The sequence below is a fragment of the Sabethes cyaneus genome, chromosome 1, assembly GCF_943734655.1.
Source record: "Sabethes cyaneus chromosome 1, idSabCyanKW18_F2, whole genome shotgun sequence".
NCBI classification, from domain to species: domain Eukaryota; kingdom Metazoa; phylum Arthropoda; class Insecta; order Diptera; family Culicidae; genus Sabethes; species Sabethes cyaneus.
In genome coordinates, this window is record NC_071353.1 from 156604851 (window position 1) to 156625589 (window position 20739).

The 20739-nt window shown below is 40.3% G+C and overlaps 1 protein-coding gene across 1 annotated transcript in view; it reads right to left on the reverse strand.

Moving 5' to 3' along the window:
• Positions 1–11613: 11613 nt before the first annotated feature.
• LOC128733006 (rapamycin-insensitive companion of mTOR) overlaps positions 11614–20739 on the reverse strand; it is a 48365-nt gene continuing 39239 nt past the window's right edge. Inside the window, exon 10 of the mRNA XM_053826528.1 lies at positions 11614–20726. Coding sequence (XP_053682503.1) covers positions 20166–20726 — 561 coding nt within the window. The 3' untranslated portion in view covers positions 11614–20165. The remainder of the gene's footprint in view (positions 20727–20739) is intronic.

Here is a 20739-nt window from a genome sequence, read left to right on the forward strand (position 1 = left end):
TGTCGGTGGTAATTTCAGTCGGATTTAGAATCAGTTTGAGACGGATTTGATATTAGCTGTGATTGGATTTGGGACCGTTTTGGGACCAATTTTGATTGGTTTGATCGGATTTGATTTTAAATTCCGTGGCGATTTCAGTCGGATCTGAAAACGGTTAGCGACGATTTCGGAATCGACTTCAGCCAAACTTCAATCCAACTTTGAAGTCGATGTCAATTTTAATCCCTATTTGAGTCTAATTTGGGGTCAATTTGACCAGTTTTATTCAAACTTCGATTCGACTTTAAAGTCGATGGGAATTTCGGTCAGATTCCGTGCCGCATCGAGTCGAATTTAAGACCGACTTGAGTCGGATTTGAAACCAATTCGACCGGACTTCAATTCGACTTTAAAGTCGGTGCTTTAAGGGTCGATTTGAGCCGGATTTGTTGCCTATTTGAACCAAATTAAAGTCAGATATAAGTCGGATTTTTCTCCGCAATTAAACCCAATTTGAATTGCATTTGGAGCCCATTTGAGGCTAATTTGAATCGAATTTTGGTCCACTTTAATCCGATCTTAAACTCATGGTTGATTTGATGGACTTGGGACAGTTTTGAGCCTGATTTGAGGCTAATTTGGGTCAGATTTGGGGTTGATTTTGGTTGGACTTTGATCCAGATTAAACGTCGGTGCTGATTTAAATCGGATTTGGAGTCGATTTGATTCCGATCTAAATAAGATTTGTGACCGATTTGTGTCGAATTTCCTGAGTCTTATTTTAATATACTTCAATACAGCTTTAAAGTCGTTACCGACTGGAATCGGATTTGAAACCATTTCGAGTCTGATTTGGGGTCAGATTTGGATTGGTCCTAAATCAGGATTAAAAGTCGGTGTAGATTTCAATCGCATTTGGGGGTCGATTTAAGTACGATCTGAATTAGGTTTGTGTAGGATTTCGGGTTGATTTCAGTCGGATTTAAATCGGACTTTAAAGTCGACGACGATATGAACCAAACTAGGAAACGATTCGAGTCGAATTTGGGAATTCATTTAAGTCGGGTTTGGAACAGATTTTGATCGGAATTCAATCAAACTTTTGACGTAGGGCTACGTCTTACGGCAAGTTTTGAGATAGGGTGTCATTCCAAAAAAATCGAAAAATGCGAGCGTCACGAAAAATGAAAGGTTTTGAGCGCTAATAGCTCAGCGGTTTTCCGATCGCTTTTCAATATTCTTACACCAATCGATTGGAAAATCTTCTAAGAATTGACCCAAATAAAGAAAAGTGTGGATTCTTAATGTGGAACTATTGAAAAATTGAAAATAATGAACCGATGTTTTACCAGAATTCTCGCTTCGTGATTGGTTGTTGGAAATGACGTCATCAATGTAGAAACGCGTTTTCATGCTTTGGCTTATAATTCAGTCAATTTTCAATAGATTTCCAAGATATTTACACCAATTGATCGGGAAATCGATTGAAAATATTGAAAATATAGAAAACTATTGATTTTGTTTTTGAAATTGAATTTGAAAAATGGTTGTTTTTGAATTGATTTTGAAAATTTGAATTATTTTCATATTTTTGCCTTCCCTCGTCAGTGCTTCCCTAGCACGGATGCCAGAAATATATACGATATAAGCTATGGGTTAAGCTTCCTTATGATTGTATTTAATTTACGCCCTATAGAATCCGATCGAAAATTGTTGAGCTTCAGCTGTTGCTGTTTCCCACGGATAAGGCAACGAAGACATGCAAATTCACCAAGCGAGGTGTTGGAGCTGGAGCACTCAATGATCGCTGCCGTGATGGAATATCTGGCGACAGGAGTTCTGGAATTGGGAGGACATATGCTGCTCGCGACAACGAAACGATCAGAATTATCGTCACTTACAGCTGGCCATCCGCAACAACGAAGAGTTGAACAAATTGCTGTCCCGTGTCACCGCTGCTATGAGAAGTGTCTTTCCGAACATCCAAACTGTTTTGTTGCTGCCCAAGAAGACGGAAAAGAAGGCTTAAATTTCCAGCTTATCACGTCGAAAAACCGTTCTTTTAAGAACGAAACATGTGTTCATGAAGATTTGAGGAATTTTCACTCACAGATTTAAATTCTATTTAACTTAGATTGATCTGATTGGTCGCTTCTTTCCAATAATTTTGACCGATCACCTCGTGGTCTTGTTCGCTTGTTGCTGGTGGTTCATTTCGTTGCCGTGATGGCATAGGTGGCTGCTGAAGTCCTGGAATTGGCAGGAAATATGCTGCTCGCGACAACAAAACGACTAGATGCATCCCACGTCACTTGCAGCTGGCCACTTGGAGTGGTATTTCATCGTGATTCAGGACCACACACGAACGGTTTCGTTGATCGCATAGCTGCTGAGGCTTTCCGGTTGGTCCGTTGCAACAAGCCGTGCCTGGTTAGCGGTTATCGGTACTCCAATTTACCGAACAGAGAATTACGTTAAATGCGTTAGTGCAAGTTTATTGCAAGCAGGAGTTATAATAATCAAACAATCGGTTCTTTTAAGGGCCACACAACGATTGAAGAGTTTATTATATTTTCTTGCCCAGTTAATACCATAATTAACACAGTCAACGAGGGAAAAGTTGAATTTTTCGCCATTGCGGACGACCAACCAATGACGGAAATAAGTTTTCTGGTCACAGGCGACATTTTCTGCGACTTCCAATACGTCTGCAGGTTGTAAATGCTTTATCCGTGTCCTTTTGTAAGCCGCAGAAAAGTTGCGCAAAATTTTCAACTTTTTGAAAACTCGCGCGTACCGTCTACCCGATTACCAGAGGAAAAGCACTATTCAACGTAGAAACATATACAAATTTATTTACTGTTTGGTTTAGTTACTAACTTAGTTTCGTTTTAATAAAATAGATTCAATCAATTCATGGATATAACTCCAAAATCGGTTGAAGATTGAATGTATACAATGTTTCTACTTTGATGACCATTACGGGTGTAGCTTGTATACATGAAGAATCGTATTATTATATACATGGATACATCCTACTATCGCTGCAGAGACTTACGTGGTCCTACGTCACTTATGCGGTCGTGTCTTGTGCACAACCCCTCTGATTTTTTCATCGTTTTTTGTCATCTTTTCATCGGTTTTTATCACATTTTTGTTTTTTTTGTCGTCCTGTTGTGAAGATTACAAAAATTGTATCTTTTTACTGCCTTTTCGTCGTCTTTCTTTCGCATGTTCGCAATCTTCTCTTCGTCTTTTTTGAATGTATTTTCCTTTTGACACTTTTGAACAGCTTTTCGTCGTATTGTTTGTGTCGCCGCATCGCGTCTATTCGTTGCATTTCCGTTGCATTTTTGTCGTTTCTCCGTCAAGGTATTTTCATTATATTTTGATTTTTCGTCTGTATTGGCAGATTTTTGCCGTTTTTGTGGTTGCTATTTTGGTGTCTTTTCGACAGAATTTTGTTGCCTTTCCTTCGTTGTTGTTTGCCATCTTTTCATCGGTTTTGTCGTCTTTTTGCTGTTTTTTTCATTGTCCTGTTTGTAGTAAAGATAACATAAGACAACTTTTTCCTGTCTTTTTATCGTTCTTTCGCTGTCTTTCTGTCGTATATTAATCACCTTTTTGCAAGTATTTTCTTTTTTTTGGCGTTTTTCAACGTCTTTTGTCGCGTTTTTCTCTTAACGCCGCTTTGGCGTCTTTTCGTGTTCTTTCTTTCATCGTACTTTCATCCTATTTCCGTCGTATCACAAGCTATAGTTTGTGCTTAAATGCTTTTTCATTGCTATTTTGGTGTCCTTTCATCGTAATTTTGTTTGTCTTTTCAATGTTTTTTTTTGTCAGCTTTTCATCGAGTCGGTGACGATTTGAGTCTAATTTGGGCCGATTTAAGTCGGATTTGGGCACAAGGTTAGTCAGATTTTAAACCGGCTTTAAAGGCACGGTATCGATTTATGCAGGATTTAGGTCCGATTTTCACGGAAATTTAATCTTTTTTTATAGTCGTCGCCGATATCAGTCGGATTTGAGCCCGATTTTGATCGGATATTAGTACGACTTTAAAGTCGGCGGGGATTTGAGTCGAATTTGAGACGAATTTTGGTTGGACTTTAATGTCGGTAGTAATTTCAGTCGGATTTGAAATCGATTTAAGACGAATTTGGGATCAGTTTTAGTTGGATTTCGGGACCAATTTTGGACGCTGGACACTAATCTGACTTCAAAGTCAGCGGCGATTTTAGCCTGGCTTAGAGCTAGTTTAAGTCGAGCTTGAAAACGGTTAGCGACGAATTTGGAAACGACTTTAGCCGGATTTCAATCTGACTTTAAAATCGGGTGCGTTTTCAGTCGCAATTGGGACCAATTTGAGTCCGATTTGAGGCCGATATGAATCGGATTTTGGACCGAAAAAAAGTCGGATTTGGAAACAGTTCGAGTCCGATGAGGGGCCGTTTTGAGCTGGATCTGGAACCGATTTTGGTTAAACTGGAATCCGACTTTAAAGCCGGTGGCAATTTCAGTCCGATTCATGGGCCGTATTGAGTCGAATTTAAAACTGACTTGAGTTGGATTTGAAATCAATTCGATCAGACTTTAATCCGACTTGCAAGTAGGTGGGCCGATTTGAGCCGGGTTTGCAGTCTATTTCAACCAGATTAAAGTCAGATATGTATTGGATATGGCGCTGAGGTCGACGACGATATGAGTCAGACTAGGGAACGATACGAGCCGTTTTATGGACTGACACGAGTCGGATCTGGACCCGGTTTTGGTCGGATTTTAATCAAACTTTCAAATCGATGGCGATTTTAGTCGCGTTTGGGGCCAATTTTAGTTGTATTTGGGGCCAACTTGAGGATTTTGGGCCGATTTGAGTTAGATTTGGGAACTGAAGTCCAATTTTGGTCGGACTTCAATCCGAATTCCAAGTCGGAAGCGAATTTATTCGCATCTGGAACCAATTTGAATTGCATTTGGAACCCATTTGAGAGGCTGATTTGAATTAGGTTCGATTTGAGTCGAATTTGGGGCTAATTTGAATCAGATTTGACCAATTTTAGTCGAATTTTCTGGTTGAATAGCTTTGGGACCAATTTGAGTTGGTTTTGAAACTGACTTTAATTGGTGGACTTTAGAGCTGATGGCAATTTCAGACAGATTTGAAACCGATTTTGGTCGCATTTCAATCCGACTTTAGAGTCGATGACGATTTGAGTCGAATTTGGGCCGATCTGAGTCGGATTTGGGGACAATTTAAGTCAGATTTTAAACCGACTTCAAAAACACAGTGGCGATTTAAGCAGGATTTAGGTCTGATTTTCCCCTAAATTTAATCTGTTTTTACAGTCGTCGCCGACTGTAGTCGGATTTGGGTCCGATTTTGATTGGTTTTTAATACGACTTTAGAGTCGGCGGGGATTTGAGTCGGATTTGGAGTATATTTGAGTAGAGCTTTGGTTGGACTTTAATGTCGGTGGTAATTTCGGTCGGATTTGGAATCGATTTGAGACGGATTCGGGATCAGTTGGAATTTGCACCGTTCTGGGACCAATTTTGGTCGGACACTAATTTGACTTCGAAGTTAGCGGTGGTTTTAGTCGGACTTGGAACCGATTTCAGTCGTTTTTGAAATCGGTTAGCGACAAATTTGGAAACGATTTTACCCGGACTTCAACCCGACTTTAAAGCCGGTGGCGATTTCAGTCGCAAATGGGACCAATTTGAATCTGATTCGAGACCGATCTAAATCGGATTTTGGACCGACAAAAGTCGGATTCGAAACCAGTTTGAATCCGATTAGAGCTGGATCTGGGACCAATTTTGGTCAAACTTCAATCTGACCTTTACTCGCATTTGATTCTGATTTAAGTTATGTTCGAGTCGAATTTTGATCCGATCTTACACTCGTGGTCGATTTGAGATGGACTTGGGACAGTTTTGAGCCTGATTTGAGGCTAATTTGGGGACTATTTTGGTTGGACTTTAATCCAGATTAAAAGTCAGTGCTGATTTCAATCGGATTTGCAGTCGATTTGATTCCGATCTAAATAAGATTTGTGTCGAATTTGGTGTTGATTTGAATTAGATTTGGGCTGGATTTCACCAATTTTAATCGAATTTTCTGGTTGAATCGGTTTGGAACCAATTTAAGTTGGTTTTGAAGCTGACTTTATTTGGACTTTAAAGATTTGGAGTCGACTTTGGTCGCAATCCGACTTAAGAGTCATTGTTGATCTGAGTCGAATTTGGGCAAATTTAAGCAGGTTTTGGGCACTTGGGAAATTTAATCTGTTTTTATAGTTGCCGCTGATTTCAGTCGAATTTGGGCTCGATTTTGATCGAACATTAATACGACTTTAAAGTCGACGGGGATTTAATTCGGATTTGGAGCCGATTTGAGTCGTATTTTGGGCCATCTTGAGGATTTTGGACCGATTTGAGGTGGGTTTGAGAACGATTTTGGTTGGACTTTAATCCGAATTTAAAGCCGGGAGCGACTTTATTCGCATTTGGAACCAATTTGTATTGCGTTTGCAGGCCATTTGAGGCTAATTTGAATTAGGTTCGATTTAAGTGAGCCGGATTTTTGGAATGTGACAGATTTGTGTCGGATTTGGGGCTGATTTCAGTCAGATTTGGGTTGGATTTGGCCAATTGTTGTCGAATTTTCTGGTTGAATAGGTTTGGGGACCATTTCAATCTGGCTTTAGAGTCGAATATGGGCCTATTCGAGCCGGATTTGGGGACAATTTTAGTCAGATTTTTAGCCAACATTGAAAACACGGTGGCGATTTAAGTAGCATTTAGGTCCGATTTTCACCGAAATTTAATCTGTCGCCGATTTCTGTCGGATTTGGGCCCGATTTTGATTGAACATTAATACGACTTTAAAGTCGGCGGGGATTTGAGTCGGATTTGGAGCAGATTTGAGTCGAATTCGGAACGAATTTTGGTCGGTATTAATACGATTTTAATGTCGGTGGTAATTTCAGTCGGATTTAGAATCAGTTTGAGACGGATTTGATATCAGCTGTGGTTGGATTTGGGACCGTTTTGGGACCAATTTTGATTGGTTTGATCGGATTTGATTTTAAATTCCGTGGCGATTTCAGTCGGATCTGAAAACGGTTAGCGACGATTTCAAAATCGACTTTAGCCAAACTTCAATCCAACTTTGAAGTCGATGTCAATTTTAGTTCCAATTTGAGTCGAATTTGGGGTCAATTTGACCAGTTTTATTCAAACTTTAATACGACTTTATAGTCGATGGGAATTTCGGTCAGATTCCGTGCCGCATTGAGTCGAATTTAAGACCGACTTGAGTCGGATTTGAAACCAATTCGACCGGACTTCAATTCGATTTTAAAGTCGGTGCTTTAAGGGCCGATTTGAGCCGGATTTGGTGTCTATTTGAACCAAATTAAAGTCAGATATAAGCCGGATTTTTCTCCGCAATTAAACCCAATTTGAATTGCATTTGGAGCCCATTTGAGGCTAAATTGAATCGAATTTTGTTCCACTTTAATCCGATCTTAAACTCTTGGTTGATTTGAGATGGACTTGGGAGAGTTTTGAGCCTAATTTGAGGCTAATTTGGGTAAGATTTGGGCTTGATTTTAGTTGGACTTTAATCCAGATTAAACGTCGGTGCTGATTTCAATCGGATTTGGAGTCAATTTGATTCCGAGCTAAATAAGATTTGTGTCCGATTTGTGTCGAATTTGGGGCTGATTTGAATCAGATTTAGGCTAGATTTCACCAATTTTAATTGAATTTTTTGGTTGAATCGGTTCGGAACCAATTTAAGTTGGTTTTGGAGCTAACTTGGGCTCGATTTTGATCGAACATTAATACGACTTTAAAGTCGACAGGGATTTGATTCGAATTTGGAGCCGATTCGAGTCGTATTCATGGATATCTTGAGGATTTTGGACCGATATGTGGTGGGTTTGAAAACGATTTTGGATAGACTTTATTCCAAATGTAAAGCCGGGAGCGACTTTACTCGCATTTGGAATCAATTTGAGTTACATTTGGAGCCTATTTGAGTCCAATTCTGGTTCACTTTAATCCAACTAAAAGCTCGTGGTCGATTTGAGATCGTTTTAAGACAGTTTTGAACCTGATTTGAGGTTAATTTGGGTTGGATATGACCTGGATTTGATCAATTTTAGTCGAATTTTCTCGGTTACCGTTTGGGGCCCAGTTAATGTCGGTTTTGGAGCCGATTTTGGTCGCATTTTTTGAATTGAGTCGGATTTGCGCCCGATTTTAATTAATACGACATTAAAGTCGGCGGAAATTTGAGTCGGATTTGGAGCAAATTTGAGTCGAATGGTGGTTGGACTTTAATGTCGGTGGTAATTTCAGTTGTATTTGGAATCGATTTGAGACGGATTTGGGATCAGTTTTAGTTGGATTTTGGACCGTTTTTCGACCAATTTTGGTCGGACACTAATCTGACTTCAAAGTTCAGCGACGGTTTTGGGACCGATTTCAGTCGGGCTTAGAGCGACTTTGTTAGCGACGAATTTGGAAACGATCTTAGCCAGACTTCAATCCGACTTTAAAGTCGGTGGCGATTTCTGTCGCAATTGGAACCAATTTGAGTCAAGTTGGTGGTTTTAGGGCCGAGTTGAGCCGGATTTGGTGCCTATTTGAGCCAGATTAAAGTCAGAGATATGAGACGGATTTTAAACCACATTAAAAACCAATTAGAATTGCATTTGGAGCCCATTTGAGGCTGATTTGAATCGAATTTTAGTCCACCTCAATCCGATTTAAACTCGTGGTTGATGGTTGAGACGGATTTAGGACAGTTTTGAGCCTGATCTGGGGTTAATTTGGGTTGGATATGGGAACGATTTTAGTCGGGCTTTAATCCGATTTCAAAGCCGGTGCCGATTTCAAGCGGATTTGTGATCTATTTAAGATCGTTCGAAAGGAGATTTGTGTCGGATTTAAGACTAATTTGGTCTGGATTTGATCCATTTTAGAAAACCAGAAAATCGGTTTGAGGACCAATTTGAGCCGGTTTTGGAGCTTTAAACGGACTTTAATGCAACTTTAAAGTTTGTGGCAATTTCAGAGAGGCTTGGAACCCATTTTGGTCGCACTTCAACCCGACTTTAGAGTCGCCGCCGATTTCAGTCGGGGATTTGAGCCCGATTTCGATCGGACATTAATACGACTTTAAAATCGGCAGGGATTTGAGTCAAATTTGGAGCAGATTTCAATCGAAGTTGGGACGAATTGTGGTCGGACTTACGATTTTAATGTCGGTAGTAATTTCAGTCGGATTGAAATCGATTAACCACGGATTTGGGATCAATTTTAGTTGAATTTTGGACCGTTTTGGGACCAATTTTGGTCGGACACTAATCTGACTTCAAAGTCAGCGGCGGTTTTAATCGGGTTTGGAACCGATTACAGTCGGGTTTAAAGTCGATTTTGAAAACAGTTAGCAACGAATTTGTAAATAAATTTAGACGGACTTCAAAGCAACTTTACAGTTGGTGGCGACTTCAGCCGCAATTGAGACCAACTGGAGTCGAATTTGGGGTCAATTTGAGTCTGATTTGAATCGGATTTTGGACCGAACAAAGTCGGATTCGGGATCAGTTTGAGTCCGATTAAAGACCGATTTGAGCTGGATCTAGAACCAATTTTGGTCAAACTTTAATCCGACTTTAAAGTCGATGGGAATTTCAGTCAGATTCCATGCCGCATTGAGTCAAATTTAAGATCGGCTTGAGTTGGATTTGAAACCAATTCGACCGGACTTTAATCCGACTTTAAGGTCGGTGCTTTAAGGGCCTGTTTGAGCCAGATTAAAGTCAGACATGAGTCGGATTTTAATGCACTTTTAAAACCAATTTGAGGCTGATTTAGGTCGAATTTTGCTCCACTTTAATTCGATCTTAAACTTGTGGTCGATTTGAGACGGATTTGGGACAGTTTTGCGCCTGATTTGGGGTTAATTTGGGTTGGATATGGGAACGATTTTAATCAGACTTTAATCCGATTTCAAAACCGGTGCCAATTTCAAGCGGATTTGTGGTCTATTTGAGTCCAAATTAAAGGAGATTTGTGTCGGATTTTAGACTGATTTGGGGTGGATTTGGTCCATTTTAGAAAACCAGAAAATCGGGTTTGGAGCTGATTTTAATCGGACTTTAAAGATGGTGGTAATTTCAGATAGGTCTGGACCGATTTTAGTCGCACTTCAATCCGACTTTAGAGTCGGTGGCGAGTTGAGTAGGGTTTGGGTCCGATTTTCACCGAAATTTAATTTGTTTTTATAGTCGTCGCCGATTTCAGTCGGATTTGGGCCCGATTTCGATCGGATATTAATACGACTTTAAAGTCGGCGGGGATTTGAGTTGGATTTGGAGCAGATTTCAGTCCAATTTGAGCCGAATTTTAGTTGGACTTTAATACGATTTTTATGTTTTTATGTCGGTGGTAATTTCAGTCCTATTTGGAATCGATTTGAGACGGATTTGGGATCAGTTTTAGTTGGATTTTGGACCGTTTTTCGATCAATTTTGGTCGGACACTAATCTGACTTCAAAGTCAGCGGCGGTTTTAGTTGGATTTGGGACCGATTGCAGTCGGGACCAACTGGAGTCGAATTTGGAGTCAAATAGAGTCTGATTTGTGGCCGATTCGAATCAGATTTTGGACCGAACAAAGTCTGATTCGGGACCAGTTTGAATCCGATTAGGGGTCGATGCGTGCTGGATCTGGGACCAATTTTGGTCAAACTTTAATCCGACTTTAAAGTCGGTGGCAATTCTAGTCAGATTCGGAGTCGCATTGAGTCGAACTTAAGACCGACTTGAGTCGGATTTGAAACCAATTCGATCGGACTTCAATCCGACTTTAAAGTCGGTGCTTTTAGGGCCGATTTGAGCTGGGCTTGCAGTCAGACTTGAGTCGGATTTCAATCCGATTCCAGTCGAAAATGCAGCCGATTTTAGAGTCCGATTTGGGACCGATATGAATCCGATTTCAGTCGAAATTAAATCCGACTTTAAAGTCGGCGGCGACTGTAACCTCAGTCGGGAATGATTTGAATCGGTCTTGGAGTCGATTTGGGACTGATTGACGTTGGATTTGGGGGGCCGAATCGAGTTGCATTACAGACCAATTTTGCTCGGACTTTAATCCAACTTTAAAGTTAATGGCGACTTCGGTTGGACTTCAGATTTTGTATAATCATTGTCGAAAAGATGGCGCTATTCAGTGTGAATCAAGCAGTTATACAGGTTTGAGTCATTCATTTATTTGAATTTTTGGTAGACAAAAATTTGTCTTTTTGAATCAACTTAAGAATCAAAGTAAATTAAACAATTCTTGATACAAAGAATCGTCAAATAGATCTTTTAGTCAACGGCGTCAGCTGGAATTTGCGGTGTCATTGAAAGAAAATGCTGCAAAGAAGAGGGTCAAGCGTGCTACCTAGCGGTACACCTGATTTATTTTCGAAATGTAGGTGATAAATCTGATTCACTGTGGTAATGTGGTGATGTTTGCCGAGTGCGTTAGTTTAGTTACTCTCTGTGGTTACTCCTTAAGGAAGGGGCCGTCATCAACGTTATCGAAAACAAAGCAGACAATATCTCTGATAAATTCTATATTGGATTTTCGCGCTTACCAATTATTTTCCACATAAATCGCATTTTCAAATTAGGGTGTGATCATATTTAGTTTTTTTTCGGTTTCTTTTTCCTTAAATTTTTTAAGTTCGTTTCAACAGAACTTATAAATTAGGTTCTTTTTTTTTTGTTTCGAAAAGCTAATAATCAAAAATACAAAAATTTAGAAAATATAGAATGAATTAAACGTGTTTTTTCTGTTTAATTTTTTTAAATCGTTTTTCTTTTTGGGTGTGTGTTTGTGTGTGAGAAAAATAGAAAAACTGGCCAGAGCCAGTTTTTTGTTTACCAATTGCAACACACTACTACAGTTTACTATTTACAAAACAAGCGCGCTATCATCACGCGCATGTATACATAAATTACAGGTCATAGTAAGTAAATATTCCAAATATAGGAAAAGGAAATAAGAAACAAGTTTTTCTTCCCGTACACTTCTTCTTCTACATAGAGTCAGATTTACAAATATATAGCACAATCAGAGAGAAACAAGAAAATCGACCACCAAAAAACTATCGTTTTTTTTTGTCTGTCCAAATTAGTTATCTCTTCTTTAGTGTTGTGGGGGAGTAAGTTACTAATGCTGCTGCTGCTGGTGTAGTGTTTTGCGCCTTAAACTATCTACCCCCGATAATACTCATTCCCATCATCATCATCATCATCATCCATCAAATAGGTCATAGAGGTGTGTGAAACTGTTACCGAAAACTACTACCGCCGTAATAAACCCCGTTCTGAAAGGGGTTTAGTTAGAGGAGCATTTGGAGAGAATGAAGAAAAAAAAAACTAAACTAAAAATGAGACGTTTCTGTCCCCATTCCATTTATATTAATTGATAAAAAAAAACACAATATTAATGATAAGTAGTTGCCAGTCAGCATGCTGTTTGTTTTTTGTTTTGTGTTAAAACACATTTTCGACAACGACGACGAAAGGAACTCTCTGTTTAGTGTTTTATCTTTCTTGTTTTTTTTGCGTTTTTCTTTCTTTCTTTCTTTCTTTCTTGGAGAGTAAGATAGAACAATAAATAAATAAAATCGAAACCTACAAACTAATACACATAGGAACCTGCGACGAATAAATTGTAATAGTTGTTTTTGTTTTACTAGGTTTGTGTCGTATTTGTTTTTTTGTTTTGTTTTGTTATATTTGTTGGAATATGTTTTATTTGTTTTGTTCTGAACAGTTGTCAACAACCTACTGGTTTTTTTTCCTAACTGGACTCGGTGTCGGTGTGTCGGTATGGTTATGTTCAGGGTTCGTTCGTTTGTTATTTTGTTAATTCTCTTCTTTCTATACCGGTTTGTGTTCTTTGTCATAGGTGACTAGATATTAGGTTCTAACCTAACCTGGATAAAATTTAACAACAACAAATGGGTTTGTGTGGGTTTGTGTATGTGTTGGGTTTGCACTGAAGGCAATCTTGTTTTTCTTTTCGACCGCCGTCGGTTGCTAGGAGAACGGCAGAAACAATGCCATTCGTTTTACTATTAACTTTTTCCGCGTGCCGTACCTAGGACATCTACAAAAAATCAGAAAGATTACGTTGTTAGGCAAGGTTCGTTAGGTTCGGTCCCGTTAGAATACATATGCTAAAAGTGGTCAGCATTTTACCACACTTTTGGGCAGGAGACCTATTTTATACTTTTGCTAGAGACCAAAGACTGCAGTTTTTATTTGGTTTAAAACCAATAATTGTGACAACTTTCTTTAACAATTTTCTTTCTTTTATTTACCAATAGCTTTGTCCCAATCTTATATTGGCTTTTTGGAAATTGTCGGGAAAACATCCAGCAGGACGAACGATTTGATTTCTTTGAACTAGAGCAGACCTTAGGGGGTCTTCGAAACGTTTAGTGGCGACAACTTTACTGGATTCTCTGGACGTTTTTCGGATTTCAAGTTCAATTAGAGTCCGAAAGAACTAGCAATGATGTAACAATGGATCAGATTTTTTGACGGATTTTCGCGGTCTAACTTTACACTGTGAGTCCGGTTGTTCTGTATCGCTCTTGTTAGTACTCCAAAAGGTGTTTTGAGCGAATCCAGGAGAAAATCTGCGCTACTCTCCGGCAGTAGCAAGCTGCACGATAACCTTCTGTGGGGCCCTATAAGGATTTCTACAGGAGTGAGACAGGGTTACATACCGTTCCTCGTCGTCATGAATAAAATTTTAATTTTCATTGATAGCAAACCTAACCGAGCATTACCCAGAAACTCTTTGACAATGGAGTAATTAAATGACCTCGAGCTGACCGACGACATTTTCTTGCTCTCCCAATGGCAATAGCATTTGCAGAGAAATTTAAATGGTCTGTGCTACAACTCCAGGTCTTTGCGACCATAGTCAACGTCGCAAAGTCAAAGACCAAGTCAGTGGGAGCGCACAATAACAATTCCTCCAATTTCACAGTAGAGGTTGAGGAGGTGGAAGATTTTGGTAGCCAGACAACCCCAGACGGTGGTGCCAAGACCGATATAGACAAACAAATCAGGATGAATAGCGGCGATTTTTTGGATCTTACTTTGGAATGTTTGGTGCGTGCTCAAATCAGATCGGAGCCAACTGCAGGTCTTCGTTAATCGTTGCCGGAATACATTATTCGGGCTTGATGGCCTAACACTCGATCGTTGATATCACCAGCGTCAGATAGAAACAGAGATTTGGAAACGTAGGTAGAGGTGGATCTGACATATTTTGAGAAGAGAGTCGAACGAAATCTGCAGGAAACCTGGACTCAACTGTCATCCACAGGGAGAGCAGAAGAGGCAAACCTATCGATAGGCTAATGGATGGCTACGCCGTCAACGTCAGTCAACTGATTCAGACTATTGATGCAAATCTATCCTGGCGCCAGGTGAAAGCCAGGGCATATGACCATCAACAGTTGGGAAAGCAGACTTTTTGGTTTTGTCGAACCAGCGGGCATGGCCACACAAGTAATTAAGCAACCAGCAAGCATCTAATTTTTTTCCTGGTTTTGAGTGAAAATTCCTGTTTTTTTCCTGGTGAAAAAAAATTCCTGGTCTTTTCCTGGTTTTCCTGGTTGAGTTGCCACCCTGGAATTACCACTGGTCACGATTTTAAGGTACTTAGGTGAGCAAATAACGAGTAGCCTAACAAGAGGTGCCGCCACATCGGGGAGAATCCAAAAAGCTCAAAAAGCTTTCCACCTTCTGTGCTCATTTCTCAAGGAACATCCTCGTAAGTGATCAGTAGTGTCGAAACTCTACCATTGCTTAATCACACCGGTGGTCACATACTACATGGAAGTAGCGACGATCATTAAGAAGAATCGGCATGCATTGCGGAACATGGAGAACGAAATGCTCATCACTCTCCGGGGGCTTAGCGCAGATAAGGATAGCAACGTCCAGGTCGGAAGACAAAATGAATCAGCTGCGAATCAGAATGAAAATATGGAAGGTCCGACGCCGGACAGGCCATGCTCGGAAAACCCGGAAAACGAAAGACCAAATGGAACCATGAACAATGAAAACGAGGTTAATTCACCACTAGCATCGATGCTACTGGGGAGCCACACAATTAACAATAAAACCGAAAAGCTAGGTTCAACTTCTATGGCCACTTAATTAGAAGCGAGCACATGGCGATTTTAAAAAAGGTTTTAGAATTCAAAATTGATAAACCAAAGAAGAAGGGAAGACCAGCGTATGCGGGGAGGACGTGTATCCGGCAGGACGCAGATAGGACGGGTGAACCCTTACAGTATTGGCAAGAGATCGCAATGGAGAAGCATAAAATGAAAGACCGCACAAAACGACTGTATGCCGAAATGATCGAGTCGGAATATGAAGACGATGATGCTTCTGACTGGGACAGCGACAATAGTTCATTAATTATAATTATAAAAACATTGACCCCATCCAATTAAACATATCATTTAGTATATTAGTCATGCCTAACCCTCAATGCCCTTGCATCTACACTTAGACTAAGTTTATAATAACATCTCACTTATATTTTTTTTCTCTCTCTTTACATATATCCCATATCCATCCGGGGAGGAACGACGGAGTATGACTAAACGACCTACAACAGAAGAGAAACTGAAGAACAACGACAAATTCAGGTGGGGTGAGGAAGCACAGGAGTATCAGGTAAACCCTACAAGATTAAAGGTAAGAGAAGGTAAAGTACTTCAACGAGATCGTAGCAGCAATATATGCACGAGTTCAAGTAAACGCTAGAATTTTTAAGGAAGTTTAAAAATTCCAAAAAGATGGAAATTACCGTCAAACGGGGTAACTTGTAACAGTTCTCAATTATGAGTGCAAGTAAAAACTTATCTGTAGTACATTTGAGGACATTTAATTAATACAAAGTTATTAGATCTAGGATAGAACAATTTCACATATTGAGAAAAAATACCCGATCAATATTGGCTGTTGTAGAATTTTTTAACTAATTTGTTACTAGTAACTCCTCAAACGGGGTAACTTGCAACAAGCAATATTTTTTGAAAATTGAATGAATTTTATGATTTATATGAGTTTCTTTTGACTTGAATATGCAAATGATAATACAACTTGCGATTTTCAATGCTTTTGCTATGAATATACGTATAAATGCCCTATGTCACGTTGGTAAAAATAATTGATGAGCCCTGTAACGGAAATTACGAATTAAACTTTTTATATTATTCATGCAGTTGATATTCCTTGTCTGGATCCGATAGAGCTGCATTTTTAAGGACTATTCACATATTACGTTACACAATTAGTGGAGCGGGAGTTGTGCAACAACGCATTACACGTCGTATATCCATTAGGTAAAATCGCGTCACGAAGTGGAGCGCGGGAGTTAAAAATCATCGACATCTTGATTACGTAATATATGAATGTTCATTACGTTTCAGGTGATCGTAATTAGACACTATCGTATTACTGGTCGATTTCTCTCATCAGGGTGGCCACAGAACTTCTCGAAAAAAATTCCCGACTTTTTCCCGATATTTTCCCGACCGGACTTAAGTTTTTCCCGACAGAAACTTCCTTCGTTTTTCCGTTATGAAATAAAGATAACATTTGCTGTGTATATTACAGAGCAAAGCTCAAGGATCGAAACTATCACTCTACTATGAGTCTACGGAGAGCACTCGTCGATTCTGCCACGAAACAGAAGTGGAAGTTCAAATAATGTAGTAGTCGAAAAGCAGGTAACTTTATGGACAGCCTGGGCAGGACTGGCTCTCAAACCCACTAAGCGTACATCCAAATTAGTTTAAGAGTGCAGCACAACTAAGAGAACTTTCTCGCCAAAACAAAGTTTCATTATTTAGGGTGCCTGGACACTGCGGAAACGAGAGTAATGAGCTTGCTGACAGCCTAGCGAAACAAGGATCAGCTCAGACAGCAGTCCGTCAACGATACGCTAAGCTGAGGAGGGCTGTTAAGAAGTCTTGTAAGCAGGACTAGAGAGCCAGGATCAACTATCTAGCTGATGAACGACGACGTTACTTTTTGCAGCCTTCTACTAGTGGCAAACCCATCTTTGTCAGCGCAGATGATGCATCAGCTTTTTAGCAATATATTAGCAATAAGGAAACCGCAACTTTTCCGATGGATATTGGCCAAAGTCCCTAAAAAAGGAGACCCAACTGAATGCGATAATTGGCGTGACATCACGTTTCTTCGCATTACTCTCAAAGTACTCTGTAAGTTAATCCTCAACCGGATCTGGGAGAAAACCGACGCTGCTCTCCGGCAACAGCAAACTAGATTCCCTGCCAATCGATGTGTGGATCATAATACGACTCTCCGTATTATTTTGAAGCAAGTCATCGAAATTCTGACCTGTTTTCTTCTGGTACTTGTTGATTTCAAGAAAGCATTCGACCGAAATACGCAAACATCTGGGGCGTACTAAGGCGTAGATGAGTTACCGATAAAGTAGTCTATCGCATTGTGTCTGTGCAAATTTGCTGCACGATGGCCTCCTGTCGGTCCCTATATGTGTTACTGCAGGAGTCACATAAGGCTACGTATGTACTGTCACCGCAACTGCTTCTCGTTGTGATGGACGAGATTTTAATTGGAACCATTGACAGTGAACCAGACCGAGGATTACCCTGGAGTCTTTTGACTTTGCCGCCCAGTTAGCTTCGAAGTACGATGCTGGTTTAACAAGCCAGTCGTCGTATGTTCGAATTTCGGCTAGGCGGTGTCGTATGCGAATCTAGAAGACGAACAACACGTCTGTCATTCGCGAAAGTAGCACACAGAATAATCTATCCGATTACCGATTTTTCTAACGATACAGGACCTTACGGGATATGTTGTACACAGGTCAAAGAATTCTATGCTTGGTTGCCAGACAATATGTCATACTTCATTAATGTCTGAGCAGTGCTACCATTCAAGCGTCATTTTTATCTTATGTTCAATTTTGTGACAAAGCAAGTTTCATAATTCATATATTCAATGAGTGTTATTGATTTACTTAGATTCTACCTTACTAATGCTATTCACTACAGGCGGTACTTGCTAAATAAAGTCAGTAGAATTGTTACACTAGCCCCGTAATTTTCCTGTACTCTAACAGCCGACTGCGAAGTCTGTCGATAAAGAAGATAAAGAAGGGTAATGTCTAAAGACGGTTTAAGCCCAAGACTTTGCTTTTGCTTTGCTTTTGCTCTGCTGACGACAATATGATATGCAGAACAACCTTGATGACAACTCCAAGATAGTAGGTCTCATATTCAACGTCGCGACGACCAAGTCAGTGAGATTAAACATTATTAATCCATCCAATTTCAAAGTTAGACACACGTATCAAGATGGCCAGGGATTTGGGAATTTGGGCTCGACACACAAATCAGATTACCGTAGCGATCCTATTACGAATTTTCAATTTAAACGTGAAATTCGTTCGATTGCCTGCAAGATGTGGTCCGTGTCGGTGAAGGCAACTGCAGGTCGTTCTGCATCATTCAGGATTCGTGGTCTCACACTTGGATTTCCAATTAGGAACTCTATCGTCAATATCGCCACATAGGAACAGAAATTCGGAAGCGTAAGGAGAGAAGCATCTGATATTGATTTTGAGAAGAGGGGCGAACGAAATCGGCAGAAAGACACTCAACAGGAGAGCAAAGGAAGCAGATCTAGAAGCTACTGAGGGCGTGATCTTGCTAAATGTATTTAGATTATAATTGGAACCTCACCTGTCGACTTGTGGCAGATGGCAACAAACCATGGCAGATAACCGTCCACCAACCAGACTTGATACCTTTGTTCTACCGAACCACAAGCCAAGGGACATGAACACATCAGTAATTAAGTCATCAGCAACAAGATAAAAACGGGGAATATAACAATCACCCTTATTCTTGTTTTCGTTCGAATCAATTTTGTTCATTCGAATATGAGAATAGTGCTTCCCGATTCGTTCGAAACAAACTATTCGTACGAATGCAAAATACTGTTGCTAGTTACCCCGTTGAAGTACTTGTTTTACGAATAATGTAATAACAAGCAGGATAAACAAAACTAGTCATCATATATCAAGTATTTTGTTTCCTTATTATTCATTTTACTATAAAAAATATATGGTAGGCTTCTTTTATTTGAAGTGCTTGTGGGCGACACAAACGTTTTACAGACGAAAATTTGACGATGAATTTGACACCATCTTGTGGGATTTTTTAAACATTACCAAAACAGCAGAAAATCAATATAACAGTATCTAAGGCTTCTTTGAACTGTTAACAACAAGATTCAGTAACTGATATAGATTGAAAATTGAAATAACAAATCAAAAAGTACAATAAATTGGTTCGATATAGCGTTGTTGCATGTTACCCCGCTGTTGCAAGTTACCCCGTTTGACGGTATGTTAAAATCAGTATCACTAATTTAAAGTGTTTCCGACTCTTAAGCAAGAAGAAAGAGACATCGCACTACAGTAAATTTATTTTATTTTCGAAACCTATCTAAAGACAGTACTGGCTAACCAGTGTTCAACCGGCCAACAAAGGCTAGTCCGTCTGGAGTACTGCTGCAAGATAGAAGTTAAAATTTACTTTTTTGGGTTGAGCCTTGAAAATCAAGCTGCCAGCACACTTCAACTCAACACCCCACAAAAAAAAAATAATAATAATAGACTGATTCGCATACTGTGTTTAGATTCACTCGCAAATTACCCAAAGATCAAGTCTTTCAATCTTTTGGATAAAACAGCTAATAAGTTTCTAAGGGATCGAAGGGGTGAATGTGGAACATCGAGTGGATTAACACTCTCAAGATAGCGTTTGCTTTAAAGTTTTTTGTAGATGACTCTGGCAAACAGCGCCACGCAATTGAAATCGATTGACCATGTGTTTTACTGAATTGCAAACAACCGCGGTAGCGGTTCATAAAATCAAACAACAATGGCAAAGGCAGAAATGGCATTGCTCTATCGCGGTTCTTCACCATGCGACGTCTCCTAGCTAGCCCGACGAAACGATTACAACGCTTACCTACCGATCGACCGCAACCACACACGTACCTATCAGGCTCACTTCAGTTCCTGCCGGTGCTCATCAATGCCGCTTCCGATTTGGCGCCCTTCAGCTGCTGCTGTAACCGCTGTTCACAGTATAGCGTAGGAGGTTGCACCTGTTGCTGCTGCTGGTGGTGGTGTTGTAGCCCGACAGTGCCGCCGCCAGTAACGGTGGTGGGACTAGTAACGGCCCGGTCCTCAAAGCCGAGCACAGTGACGCCGAACGTCGTTACGATTCCGCCCACCGTCGGCGGAGTGGTCGGTGAAAGACCACCGCCACCGGTACCCTGCCGGTCCCGCCGTATAGGGAACTTATTTTTGGTACAACTCAGATCCAGCTCGAGCGTGTTGAAGCGCGGCCGGGTCCGGTATTTGGTGTTTTGGTTGTGCGAGGAACTTACCGCCGAACAGGACGAGCACGACGACGGATCGTCGTCGTCGTTGTTTTCGACCGCGGTTCGCTGCTGCGACTGGACCGTCGTCGAATCCGGTGCGGATTTTTTGGTGCTGGTGGTGGTGCTAGTACTGCTGCCATCCGGCACATCCGTGCCGATCGAATGACGATTTAGTACTTTTTTGTTCTAAGGGAAAGAC